This window comes from Pipistrellus kuhlii, unplaced genomic scaffold, assembly GCF_014108245.1.
Source record: "Pipistrellus kuhlii isolate mPipKuh1 unplaced genomic scaffold, mPipKuh1.p scaffold_m20_p_9, whole genome shotgun sequence".
Classification (NCBI taxonomy): domain Eukaryota; kingdom Metazoa; phylum Chordata; class Mammalia; order Chiroptera; family Vespertilionidae; genus Pipistrellus; species Pipistrellus kuhlii.
In genome coordinates this window covers 66,216,374-66,229,920 of record NW_023425595.1, presented here as the reverse complement: position 1 = coordinate 66,229,920, position 13,547 = coordinate 66,216,374, and the positions used below count along the sequence as shown (strand labels likewise).

The window sequence follows — 13,547 nt, the reverse complement described above, 5'->3', positions numbered from 1 at the left end:
AGAGAGAGAGAAATGTCAATGAGAGAGAATCATGGATTGGCTACCTCCTGCAGGCCCCACACTGGGATGGAGCCCACCACCTGACCATGTGCCCTTGACCTGAATCAAACCTGGGACCCTTCAGCCTATGCTCTATGCATTGAGCCAAACCAGCTGGGCACAACTAACTCTTAATAATAATAGTGTGTGTATAGTGACAAATGTGGCTAAAGTGTTAATAATTAGTTGATTTAAACATAATTACTGGATTTGGATAGAGACTAAAAAATAATGCACTTAAAAATCTAAAAAAAAAAGGGGTGGGGTTGGAAAGTCGGTCACCTCTCTCAGAAAGGGCGGGGCTGCCGCGGAAGTGCCGCCGGAAGGGGCGGCGCCACGGGCGCGAGGAGGCCGGAAGTTGCGGGCGGCTCTGCGCGTGGTTGCGATGTCGGCCGGCGGGTCTGTGGAGCCGGGGCCCCCGGGGGCTGCGGCCGCGCCCTCGCCCGCCTCGGCCCCGGCGCGCGTGTTCCGGCCCCTCAGCGCCGAGGACGAGGGCCAGCAGCCCACGGAGATCGAGTCGCTGTGCATGAACTGCTACCGCGACGTGAGCCGCGGGCGGGCGGGCCGCGGGGGGCGGGGTTGGCGCCGGGGCTCGGCCGCCTTGGGGACCCGGAGGGAGGCCCCTCGGGGTCACCGGATGGGGAGCTGGGGTTCACGGGTCCTTCCCTTGGCTTTCTGCCTCCCCAGGGCGTGACGCGCCTGCTGCTCACCACCATCCCCTTCTTCAGGGAGGTGATCGTCAGCTCCTTCTCCTGCGAGCACTGCGGCTGGAGCAACACGGAGGTCCAGTCGGCGGGCCGGATCCAGGACCAGGGCGTGCGCTACACCCTGACGGTGCGGGCGGCGGAGGTGAGCGCAGCCCGGAGCCGCCCGGCAGGGCCCCGCGCAGGGCGGGCGGGGCCGCCCGGGCCGCCACCGCCTCGGCCGGGCCGCGGGCCCGGAGTAAATCTCTACCCTGCGTGTGCCAGTCTCACTTCCTGCTTACAAAGGGGGGCTGGCGCTGTCAGCTGACCAGGCGGGACTTGTGAACGGGGGAGAAGGCACCGCGGGAGCAGGAGTTAGGCAGGGAACTCTCCTCACGTGGGCAGCGGGCTGGCTGGACCCCTGAGGAGCGAGCACGAAGCCGCTGGCCCGGGGTGTGATGAGGGCAGCCTGGCCTTCCTGAGGGGGCAGTGCTGAGCTCTGACCTCTCTGGCCTGCACCTGCTTTCTGACCAGGACATGAACCGAGAAGTAGTGAAGACGGACTCTGCCACCACAAGGATTCCCGAGTTGGATTTTGAAATTCCTGCCTTCAGCCAGAAGGGAGGTAAGTTCGAGATCAGGGTATTTGGGCTGCTTATGCTTAGCTGGAATCTTAATTTTCTTGTAAAAGCCTGGGCCAGATCTAGTGGCTGTGTATGGGTTTGGCAATCATTGGGATCTTCATTGACTTAACATAAGCAGAACACTTAGATAAAACAGTTTGAGATTGTGTTTGCTTATAGAGTTTTGTCATCACTGTTGTTAGAGCTGAATGGAACTTTGTTCCCAGCCTCATTTTACATATGAATTCAAGGCCCAAAGGGGTCTCACATGAATTGCCCAGGGTCATACAGGCACAGAGCGAGCCCTGACTTCCCTGTCCTGTTCTTTTTCGCCAGCTTTGACCACTGTGGAGGGATTGATCAGCCGAGCTATCGCTGGCCTGGAGCAGGATCAGCCCACTCGAAGGGTGAGTTGGGGTATTCTGATTGCTGCAGCTCAAGGAATAATTACTTCCTGGTGTATGCATCTGAGGAGAGTGTTCAGCTCTCCACGTAGGTGAACGGTCTGACGGAACGTTGGAGGACTTTTAGGGGAAGCATATGGAGATGCTACAGCTGCCAGGATGTTGCATACAGAACATTTACTGTTCTTTCCACTTCTTTTCTTCCCGCTTCTCCTTCGCCAGTGTATGTGTATTCAGGCCTTGTCGCTGGCAACAGGCTATGTATCATTACCTCTGAAGAGCCTGTCCTCCCTTGGGCTTAGCTATGCTTTCTGAGTGTTCCACTGTCTATTATGAGACAAGTGGTATAATTACATATTACAAGTCATCTGTCTTCTTAACTAGCTGGGGAGCCCCATGAGGGGACTCAGATATTTAACCTGGCAGGAACGCTTGGTTTAAATGGTTGAATGAGTGAGAAAATGAGGCTCATCTGGCATCACCCATAAACTTCAAATTGTATGCTACCTCTTATTGTGAAGTCTGAGTCTCTCTGTTCCCACTCACACTAAGGAGATGACTTCCTGATGGAAGTGACTCGGGCACTACAGGAAGTGAGGGCATAAGGTCTGTCACCAGGGCTGATACTTTTACTCTCGGTTTCTGTCAGGCAAATGAAGAAGCCGTAGCTGACAGACTGGATGAGTTCATTGTCAGACTGAAAGAGCTAAGGCAGGTGGCCTCTCCTTTCACCCTGGTGAGTACTGAAGGTGTTAGGTGCCTAGATTGAAGAGAGGAGAAACCATTAAGACTGGGATTTTTCCACTGTGGTGGCGAGTGGTCTGATGGTAGGTGAAGGATGGTACCAGGCTTATAATTACTATTTACCTGTCTGTTAGATCATTGATGACCCCTCAGGGAACAGCTTCGTGGAAAACCCACATGCTCCCCAGAAAGATGATGCCCTGGTGATCACACATTATAACCGGACTCCGCAGCAGGAGGAGATGCTGGGGCTCCAGGTAAGTGAGCTGAAGAAGCCGGAAGAGGGATGGTTCCCTTCACTCCCTGCTGCTGCCCTGTGTACCTGTCACCCAGCATGTCCGTGCTGCCCATCAAGCTCGTGTCAAGGGCTTAGGGTACATTTACAGTAAAGGACGGCAATGGCTTTGGTCTTTTCTTAAGCTCTCTACCTCCTTGATTGGGGCTTTGCTTTCTAGCTTTGCTTTCTAGTTTCATGAGGTGGAAGCTGACAAAAGCAAGCCACAGCACAGCATTTTCCCGCGCCCCAGGGCAGAGAGGCTGAGAAACACGTGCAACATGTGATTTGCATCTCTGCTTCTTTAGGCCGAGGCACCAGAAGAGAAGCCGCAAGAGGAAGATCTCAGAAACGAAGTGAGTCCCTCTGGCTGCTGTGGAGGAAGGAGTGGAGTTGTGGGCGGAGTCTGATGCTGTTCAGTGGCTCTTCCTCTCCACCAGCATGGGCTACTGCCGCATGCCAACTGAACGCGTCAGCCTGACATGCTCACCTGCCAGTGTGCTCACCCCGCATCCCCGTGTTGTGTTCCAGGTGCTGCAGTTCAATACCAACTGCCCGGAATGCAATGCTCCAGCTCAGACAAACATGAAGCTAGTTCGTATCTTTCGTCAGGCTGTTGGGCTGCTCCTCCTCTCACTCCGATGTGAGGGTTATCTTCAGGCTGGAGACCACTGCCTTCGAGGAGAACATGTTACGTTCTGAGTGATGAGGATGTTGCCTGTGATGAGGCCCCACCTTGGCTTCTGGGTCACAGAGAGAATTGGGCTGTAGTCTTTTTTTTTTTTTTTTTGATGCCCTCAACCAGAATGTAACCTGGGACCCTTCAATCCCCAGGCCGACGCTCTATCTACCGAGCCAAATCGGTCAGGGCTGGGCTGTAGTCTTGGCTCCTGTGTGTGGCCTAGGCCAACATTTGTGAACAGGAGTGACCGTGGGTTGTGACCTTGCCCTCTTTGGAGTACTAGCGCTGCTTCTTGGGATCTATTTCCTGTAATCCTGGGACCAGCCATTTGGGTTTGGATTTGTTCTCAGAGAGTGGTCTTGTTCGTGGAAGCAGGTTCCCTTAACTCCAGCTCCAGAAATCCCCCACTTTAAGGAGGTTATCATCATGGCTACCAATTGCGAGTACTGCGGTCATCGGACCAATGAGGTGAGAGCTCCATTGGTTGGGAAGACTAACTTGAGGGTGACCTGTCTAACTTTCACTCTTAAACCTGCTTTCGGATAATGGGAGTGAGGATGGGTCTTTCTCTTAGGCTTAGTGTAGGGTGAGGGGCCATTGAAGGAACTGGGCATTGGCTTAGAGGAGAAAAGCTAAGAGATAACCATAACTTGTTTATCTCTATTTACCTAATCCTAACTTGTTGAAGACCTCCATCCTTCTCTCTCCTCATCCAAGGACATGTTTCCATTGATTTTAGAGGAAGGATGAGGAAGAGGGAGAGAGAGCGAAACATTGATGTGAGAGAAACAATTGTCAGTTGCCTTCCATAAGCACACTCATTTAAGACATTTTCAAGTTTGGTTTTAAGGAATAAGAAGGCAGATTTTGACTCAATATTTTCTAAGTTTGTAAAAATAGAATGGGCTGCCTTGGAGGGCTGTAAATTCCCTTTCCCTGAGTTAATTCAAGCATGAGCTGTTAAATTCCCTTTTTTTTTTTTTTTTAAATATATTTTATTGATCTTTTACAGAGAGGAAGGGAGAGAGATAGAGAGCTAGAAACGTCGATGAGAGAGAAACATAAACCAGCTGCCTCTTGCACACCCCCTACCGGGGATGTGCCCGCAACCAATGTACATGCCCTTGACCGGAATCGAACCTGGGACCTTTCAGTCTGCAGACCGACGCTCTACCACTGAGACAAACCGGCTTCGGCCCCTTTTAAAAAAAAAAAAAAAAAAAAAAAAAAAAAAAAATATATATATATATATATATATATATATATATATATATATATATAAATTGATTTTTTTACAGAGAGGAAGGGAGAGAAATACAGAGCTAGAAACGCCGAAGAGAGAGAAACATCGACCAGCTGCCTCTTGCACACCCTCTACTGGGGATGTGCCCACAACCAACGTACATGCCCCTGACCGGAATCGAACCTGGGACCTTTCAGTCCGCAGACCAACGCTCTACCACTGAGCCAAACCAGTTTCGGTAAATTCTTAAACTAGAATATTATAAAGGGGATTCACGTGTTGGATGCAGTTGAATGCCTCAAATCCCAATAATCGTATATTTTTTTTTTAAAGGTAAATTAGAGTTTCTTGGCAACTTGGGGTGCATTTTGGCAGGTGCTGGGCACTTTGCTCCTGGCCCATTCTCGGTGGTTTTTATTTGGATGACTGCTGCTACTATTGATTTAGAAGGCTCTGTGCTTGGCCGCAATAGCGGGCTTGATTGGAGGTCTAAGCAGACCCTGTGAGGTCTGTTGGGCACGAGGCTCGGCTCGGGGCCTTCTTGCTGTCGCTGACTGCTGTTGTCTGCAGGTGAAGGCTGGAGGAGCAGTGGAGCCCTTGGGCACCAGGATCACTCTCCGTATTACAGATCCCTCAGATATGACCAGAGACCTTCTCAAGGTAACAGCTGTCTTCCTCAGGGACTTGTCTCTCAGGGAAAATACCTTTTAAATTATGTCTTGGGACTGTGTGGTGCCTCCTCATTTCTGTGAGTGGAGCCTCAGAAAGCGACCCATAAGCTCTTTCTGATGAGTGGGCTGCTGTTTACCTGCAATGTCTGAGGCTCTTGTTTCTGGCCTCTGAAGACGGGACTCCTAGTAGCTTGGAGCCGTGACTCAGTGTCCCTTTATTAGTTTGGTTCCATTCCTGGGGTACATAGGATAGGAGTGAGTTCAGCTTTAACAAAAAGTCAGAAAACGGGGACAGTTGACTTTGTCCCCAAACTGTCACTGGTGGTATTAATTTGGCAGGAGGACTCTGGTTAGCTTTCTCCAGCAGCTCCTGATTTAAAGCTTAAGCTGACCTCTCATCTCACAGTCTGAGACGTGCAGTGTGGAAATCCCAGAACTGGAATTTGAGTTGGGAATGGCTATCTTTGGGGGCAAGTTCACCACCCTGGAGGGGCTGCTGAAGGACATCCGGGACCTGGTGAGTAGTGCACGGCTACGGCAGTGCCGCTGTGGGGAGGGGCTAGGTGACCTCATATGTCCTAGTTTCTGAGCTGATAATGGGGTTTTGCCTTAAAGCTGATTTAAGATACTTAAATTTATTTTTGATTGTGAAGATAAGTTTATGGGAAATTCTGAGTAGAAATTCCTGGGCCTTAACTCTGAGATATATGTGTGGTTTTCATTTCACTAAAATGAGGTGTGAGGGTCCTTGCAGCATCGAAAACTTCCCAACATACATATGCATTGTTGACTTAGCCCATATATTTGTCCTCTTGATGAATCATGTCATTTAATTCTCATTCTTGATGCCTTTTGTCTTTGTAAATTATACTTTGCATCTCTTGTTAAATTAGGACTAGGGCTCACTCATATTGTAAGAACATGTTTATAGTTTGTTTGACATGGGCGGTTGCCGCCTTGGCAGATTAGTCCATAAGCTCTTAGGAACAATCAGAAAGGTGGTTATGGGATAAATGAAGACCATGCTCCCCTGACTGGACAAGCTGCAGGAGTTGCACCAGAAGTTGCCTTAACTTCCACCCCTACCAGGTTTACAGTCACACCTGTAATACACAGCCAGCATGCAGCAGTGTGGATGACATTTATTGCAGGTGATCAAGAACCCTTTCACGCTGGGTGACAGTTCCAATCCTGGCAAGATGGGCAAACTGCAGGAGTTTACCCAGAAGTTGGACCAGGTGAGAGGAATCTGGCTGGTCAGTACTTGTCCTGGGGTGCCAGTGAACAAGAGGCTGCCTACTCTTTCCTGCTCCCTTTTAAACATTTAACCCGCATGTTGGGGATTCTTCTTTCGCAATCCCATGTTGTCATCTTTCTTGGTTTCCTCCTTTACTTATTTATTTATTATTTTTTTAAATATATTTTATTGATTTTTCACGGAGAGGAAGGGAAAAGGACAGAAAGCTAGAAACATCGATGAGAGATAAATCGACCAGCTGCCTCCTGCACACCCCCTACCGGGGACGTGCCCGCAACCAACGTACATGCCCCTGACCGGAATCGAACCTGGGTCCCTTCAGTCCGCAGACCAATGCTCTACCACTGAGCCAAACCGGCTTAGGCATGTTTCCTCCCTTATATTGTTGGAGGATCTTCACTAGTTTCCTGAGAAAATGCATGGGAAGTGAGATTTCTGGGACCTTACATGTCTGAAAATTTTTTCATTCTAGAATTTAATCATCCTAGATTGATTAATGGCTGGGAATAGAGTTCTAGGATGAAAATAATTTTTCGCCGGGACCGGTTTAGCTCAATGGATAGAGCGTCGGCTTGGGGACTGAAGGGACCCGGGTTCGATTCCGGTCAAGGGCATGTACCTTGGTTGCGGGCATATCCCCAGTAGGGGGTGTGCAAGAGGCAGCTGATCAATGACTCTCTCTCATCGATGTTTCTAACTCTCTATCTCTATCCCTTCCTCTCTGTACAAAATCAATAAAATATATTAAAAAAAAAAAGAAAATAATTTTTCATCAGAATCTGAAAGACAGTGCACTAATGTCTTCCACGATACAATTTGGCTATTTCGAAGTCTTCAGGCATGTTGATTCCTATCTTTTGTATGTGACCTGTTCTTGTTGTACTTCTATGTCCCTGTGATGTGAAATTTTAGGATGTGCTTTGGTGTGGGGTCAATTTGCATCCACTGTGCTAAGCGCTTGTAGGTTCTTTGAATCTGAAAACTCATGTGGCTCAGTTATAGGAAGCTTTTTAAGATGTTTCTGTTGAGAATTGCTTCTTTCTGTTTCTTCTGAAATCCCTGTGTTTTGGTATATTAGACTGACTTTCTGGTCTTCTGTAAAATACTTATCCTTTTCCAGTCTTCAGTGTCTTTGTGTTTGCTCTATTTTAGGAGATTACCTTAACGTTATTTTCCAACCTTTTATTTTTTACTTATTTATTTTTTTAAGAGATAACTCTTTTTAAAAATATATATATATTTTATTGATTTTTTACAGAGAGGAAGGGAGAGGGATAGAGAATCAGAAACGTCACTGAGAGAGAATCATCGACCAGCCGCCTCCTGCACACACCCTACTGGGGATGTGCTCGCAACCAATGTACATGCCCTTGATAGGAATCGAACCTGGGACCTCTCAGTCCGCAGGCAGCGTCTGCGGTGAGCCAAACTGGTTTTGGCTATTTTCCAACCTTTTAGTTGAGGTTTCATTAACATATTTTTATTTTCCAAGTGCTTTTTTTTGTATTTTTGAATACTCTTTCTCTGCCTTTTTAGAAAATAGTTATAAGGATTTAGCATTTTTTTCTTCTTGAGAATATTAATTTGGGTTGTTTTTCTTTTCTTTTTTTTTCTTTTTTTTTTTTTACACTTTATTTTCCTTGCATTGTTTCCATTTCCTCTAAGTTGTGCTTAGCTTTTTTTGTTTGTTTATTTTTCCATGTAATTGTCCATCTTTCAATATTAGGGGCTTTGATGTCTGGTAATCATTAGTTGTCTATTTAAAAGTAGGAGATTAAAAAACCTGAGTGGCGGGTTTGCTGACATCGGGCTCATTGTAAGGGATTTACTTGGCCTTCTTGTTGAGGTAGCGCCAAAGCCAGAGTAGTTAGGTCTTTCTTTTAGGGTGCGCAGGCTCCCGTCAGGGCTGCTCCATTTCCTGGTCTGAGGTGTTCTGGGGAGAGGGCTGGGTGTTGTATGTCTGTTTCCAATAAGGGTACATTCATTTAATCTCCTGCCTTGATTCCCTCCCCTCTACCCTCAACTGGGCCATGGCCCCAGTCTACAGTGTGCTGTGGCCTCTTCAGAGAATCCTTCAGTCTTCTGCTGGGATAGAGGACGGGCAATCCTTCCGTCTTCTGGGATAGACGTTGGCCTGTTTGGAGTGGGAGATGAAATTGGGGATGTAAAATTGTTTCTTAAATAATGTCAAACAGTTCTTATTTTATTTATTATTATTTTTAATACTTTTAAAAACATCGATTTCAGAGGAAGGGAGAGGGAGAGAGGGATAGAAACATCAATGATGAGAATCCTTGATCGGCTGCTCCTGCATGCCCCCTACTTGTGATCAAGCCCATAACCCGGGCATGTGTCCTGAGAATCCAAACCTGATCCCCTGGTTCATGGGTTGACACTCAACCACTGAGCCACACTGGCCGGGTAAACAATTCTTATTTTAGATCTTCTCTACCCTACTTTTAGAAGTACTCATTTCACCGGTTCATGAAACTTGGGCATACTTCAATGTAAATTGGCTTGATTCTCCATGCTTTGTAAAATTTACATACTGTATTCTCTCCTCTTTAGATCATGGAGGGTAAAATGAAGGCCCACTTTATTATGAATGACCCAGCAGGAAACAGCTACTTGCAGGTATAGTAAACCTTCCCTTATATTTCATGGAGATATGTTTTCTGACTTTTCTTGAACATGTGTCATCTTTCTAGAAACTGAGACTTGGTTCTAAATGAACTGCTCTTTATCAAGAACTTAGGACATAAGGGAGAAATGGGGGAATGTGGGAAGGGTTGTAAGTGTGTGTCAAGAGGGAAAAAAGGATACTCCTAGGCTCCTCCTTCCTATAGTCTGGTTCTTGTCCCAGCTCTAAGTCCAGTGATGGTGTTTTCATTCTGCAAATCTGACTGTAGAGTGAGAAGAGATGGTCCCTTGTCCAATACAGGAAAACTGAAAGGCGTTAAACTGACTGGGGAGATACTCTGCTGATTGACAATAACATTAATATTTATTGAGCAGTTATGGGTCAGACACAGCTGTTCTTATACTCTTCATAAGAAGGTGCAGGTAGAAAGTATTTTAGGTGGACTGTTCCCTCATTCTGGCTGGGGCTGGTCAGTCCCACTCCTGGCCCACGTGGGCTCTGTTGTTTTCCGCTAGTTGAGCCTAGTCATGGGGAATTGGTGGTGTTTAGAGTAAAAAACTCGTTCTTGAGAAAGTGGGCATTGGAAGCGGCCTGGGGAGGGAGGGTAGCAGGATGCTATGGGCACTGATGACCTATCCTTTGCCTTCCAGAATGTGTATGCACCTGAAGATGATCCGGAGATGAAGGTGGAACATTATAAGCGCACGTTTGACCAAAATGAGGAGCTAGGGCTCAATGACATGAGGACGGAGGGCTATGAGACAGGCGCTGCCCCGCGGTAGCAGTGGACTGTTTCCCAGCCAGCCTCCTGTACTGCTCAGACCACAGGCTTATTTACTCCTATTGGACAAGCAAGGACCCCCCCACCTGCTCCTGCGAATCAAAGACCCTGGCACACTTTTTAAAGTGTGTGGTGCAAAGTTGGGTTATTTGACCTTATTTTGGAGTCAGCTTGGGAGGAGACCTGGAAGCGAACTATGAGGAATGCCACTGTCACTTTTTCCCACAAGTCTTCACCTCTGTCCACACCATACTGTCCTCTGGAGCTGCAACTCTGAAGTTGAAGAAGGTGGGAGACAGCTGCAGCTGGAGTCTAGGTGTTGGTTCTGAGTGTACAAAATACTGACTTTCCACACGAAGGGAGTCTTCCGAGGGAGGGAGTTCTCATTAAAGTGATGGCTGTCAAACGGCACTGGCCTGGAATTCACTCTCCTTAATTGATAACACTGGTAGACTCAACCTCCTGAAGAAAATGTTCTCCAATGTGGCCACTGTAATTTGGAGATTGGAGCTGCCATTTCATTCATTCCTTCACAGGTGTGTGAGTGCCCACTTCGTGCCAGGCACACACTGACCAGTGAACAAAACAAAGCGCTGCTTTTGAGAAACTTGAAGTCTAGTGGGGAAATTGACATTGGGGGAGGGGCATATTGGTAATAAACGGATTAGTAAAACAGTATGTCACGTGGTGATTAGTGTTATGGAGGGATCTAAAAGCAAAGAAGGGATATGGGTAGTGTCAGAAGGTGGGGTCGGTATTTTAAATAGAGTAGTCAGGGAATGTCTTAACAAGAAGGAAATAATCCCACATCCAGGCAAAGCTGGGAAAGAGGTAAGGGAGTAAGCCATGTGAGCAGCTGGGAGAAGAGATTTCCAGGCAGATGAAACTGCAAATGCAAGAGCTCTGAGATGGGAAGGTGTTGGGCCAGTTGGGGGTATTGGAGAGCCTCTAGTCCTGCTCTTAATTACAAATGGAGAAACCGCCTCAGCCAGAGAAGGAGGGCTGCTCCCGGTTGTGTGACTTGGCCCTCTGTGGCCGGGGGCCCTGGACTCCCCAGCGAGTGCTCTGCTCTCATTAACCCTGATGACTCCTGCAGTGCTGGCTGCAAGGTGGGAGTTCACGAAGGACCTGTTGATTGAAATATGATGGCAACCCTTAGCATTTTGTGCTGCAAAAGTAACTCGAAAGAATTGCCTGAGACGGAGGAGACTTAGTAGTGCTGCCGATCTACTCTCGCTGCTCTACTGCACTATTCTCAAAGATCACAAGTGGGGGTTTTCACTTGGGAAAATGTTCTCATTTTCTTTCTTTTTTTTTAATTTTTTTTTATGCATCCCAGTGACATTTTTTTAATTTTTTTTTATTTTATTTTATTGATTTTGTACAGAGAGGAAGGGAGAGATAGTTAGAAACATCGATGACAGAGAGTCATCAATCAGCTGCCTCTTGCACACCCCCTACTGGGGATATGCCTGCAACCAAGGTACATGCCCTTGACCAGAATCGAACCCGGGACCTTTCAGTCCCCAAGCTGACGCTCTATCCATTGAGCCAAACTGGTCCCGGCAAATGTTCTCATTTTCGATTCCTTATTTCTGTCACGTTGGACAGTGTACCATTTCTTCTCATCCCTTCTCTTGTGATGTTGCATCCCTGCTTTCCCCTGTACTTTGGCATTCCTTATGTGGCATCTCTCTGCCTCCTCCCTCTTAAATGTGTTTCCAGAGGTTCAGTTTTCAGGCATTTCTCCATATTGAAGTCTTTGGCACCTTAACTACTATCAAGTGGGACTGCCTCCCATACATGAAGCTCAAATTTCTGTGAACAAGAGTAAGGTGTTTTAAGGATTTCAAGACTAAAGGTAGCAATGATTCACAAACTATAAAGCTACAACACTTTGAATAGGCTTCTAAGCAAAGTGCTTTACCCTATTAGATTGCCTATTCATGTATGTCCAACTGACTTGGGGATCTGTGTCCTCAGTCCGTTTGATTGGTCGTTTGGTATCTTGAATGACTTTCCTTATGGGATGGTTGTGCTTGAAAGATGGGCCCTGATGTCAGGTTTGTTTCCCATGGCGGAGGGAAAAAAGGCATTCCGGTTTGTCACTGTCTTGTGAGTTTGGTGTTAGGCAATCTCAGATTCCAAGCAGTTATTGGGAATGGTAACCCGAGTTTCTGAGCCAGGAAAGACTGACTGAGGAGGAGGTACCAGACAGATAACCCAGCTAAGGTACCTCCTGCTCTGGTGGCCTTCAGTTGCACACTCGCTCCATCCAGTCTCACTATACAGCCCCATGGTGGTGAGAGTCCTACCCTCCTGCGGTGGCATATGGCATGTGGTTAATGAAATCTGTTACATGATAATTCTCAGCAGATACTTGCAAATTCTCCATCGTGTTTTGAGCCTTGTTAGGTGACCGGAGGTAGCATGGGTAACAGGTAAGGGAAGGGTCCTGCTCAAAGGCTACAGGAAGAGAACAAACTGCCAGCCTGAGAACATGTAGACTCAGTTTCACAACCATGATTAAGTTTTGTGATTATATTAGACGGGGAAGGAAGTTTGTTTGTGAGGGCACTTCTACTTCATATTTCAAGCATATTAAATATAGCCATTTTAGCCAATAGAGCTGTGAACACAGGTATGGGGTGTACATCTGTCATGATAAGAACATGGAATAAATATGGAGGGCAATTGACGTTGCTAGCACAGTGTGTTAATGGGTTCGGTAAGACTCGTAATGTCAGTATGTGTCCTTTGTACATCTGTGGCATCTCAGTTGTAGCACACTGCAGGGAATGATTCCTCTCTAAATTTAGGCAGTGTGTTCAAATACTTGGCTTTGTTTTTATTTTTAAAAATGTTTGCCCATGCCTCTTTCCAGGAGAATGGAAGTGTTTTCGACTGTGAGGAGAAGGGCGGGTGCTGGCTGTGTGTGTTTGCTCAGGATTGAGGAAGCCCTGTAGTGCCAGCACCTCTGATGTCTCAGAGTCCTGGTCTGTTAAATGGGAATAATAAAGGCAGCTACTTTGTAGGGTTTTTGTGAGGATTAGTGAGTTAGTAATTGTGAAGTGCTTTTATTTATTTTTTGTTAATCCTTACACAAGGACATTTTTTGCCATTGACTTAAAAAAATATTTTTTATTGTTTTTTTACAGAGAGGAAGTGAGGATAGAGAGCTAGAAACTTCGATGAGAGAGAAACACGACCAGCTGCCTCCTGCACACCCCCTACTGTGCCCGCAACCAAGGTACATGCCCTTGACTGGAATCGAACCTGGGACCTTTCAATCCACAGGCAAACGCTCTGTCCTCTAAGCTAAACCGGTTTCAGCTCCATTGACTTTTTAGAGTGGAAGGGATGCAGGGAGAGAGAGATCAATGTTAAAAAGAGACATTGATTGCCTGCCTCCTGCATGTGCCTGACCAGGGCCGGGGATTGAATCTGCAACCCAGGTATCTGCCCTTGAGTAGGAATTGAACCTGTGACCTCTCAGTGCACGGG

At 47.1% G+C, this 13,547-nt stretch overlaps 1 protein-coding gene across 5 annotated transcripts; it reads left to right on the top strand.

The window, feature by feature from the left end:
• Window positions 1-374: 374 nt before the first annotated feature.
• ZPR1 (ZPR1 zinc finger) lies at window positions 375-10,721 on the top strand. Of its 5 annotated transcripts, XM_036426990.2 has the most exons (14): window positions 377-583; window positions 727-888; window positions 1,257-1,347; window positions 1,682-1,752; window positions 2,399-2,485; window positions 2,628-2,750; window positions 3,076-3,123; window positions 3,299-3,365; window positions 3,847-3,917; window positions 5,263-5,352; window positions 5,770-5,880; window positions 6,515-6,601; window positions 9,190-9,255; window positions 9,913-10,721. In XM_036426990.2, exons 1-14 carry the CDS (start codon window positions 425-427, stop codon window positions 10,042-10,044), a joined length of 1,365 nt encoding a protein of 454 aa, XP_036282883.1. In that variant the 5' UTR covers window positions 377-424; the 3' UTR covers window positions 10,045-10,721. The 5 variants fall into 5 exon arrangements, with proteins under 5 accessions (XP_036282885.1, XP_036282886.1, XP_036282887.1 ...); XM_036426991.2 differs by lacking the exon at window positions 6,515-6,601 and having other exon boundaries at window positions 376-583; XM_036426992.2 differs by lacking the exons at window positions 5,770-5,880; window positions 6,515-6,601 and having other exon boundaries at window positions 375-583.
• The last annotated feature ends 2,826 nt before the right edge of the window (window positions 10,722-13,547 follow it).

Coding starts and splice junctions, on each gene's coding strand:
- ZPR1 (XM_036426990.2), top strand. CDS start 425: ATGTCGGCCGGCGGGTCTGTGGAGCCGGGGCCCCCGGGGGCTGCGGCC. Junction 1,348..1,681: donor TGCCTTCAGCCAGAAGGGAG/GTAAGTTCGAGA, acceptor CTTTTTCGCCAG/CTTTGACCACTGTGGAGGGA. Junction 5,353..5,769: donor TGACCAGAGACCTTCTCAAG/GTAACAGCTGTC, acceptor CTCATCTCACAG/TCTGAGACGTGCAGTGTGGA.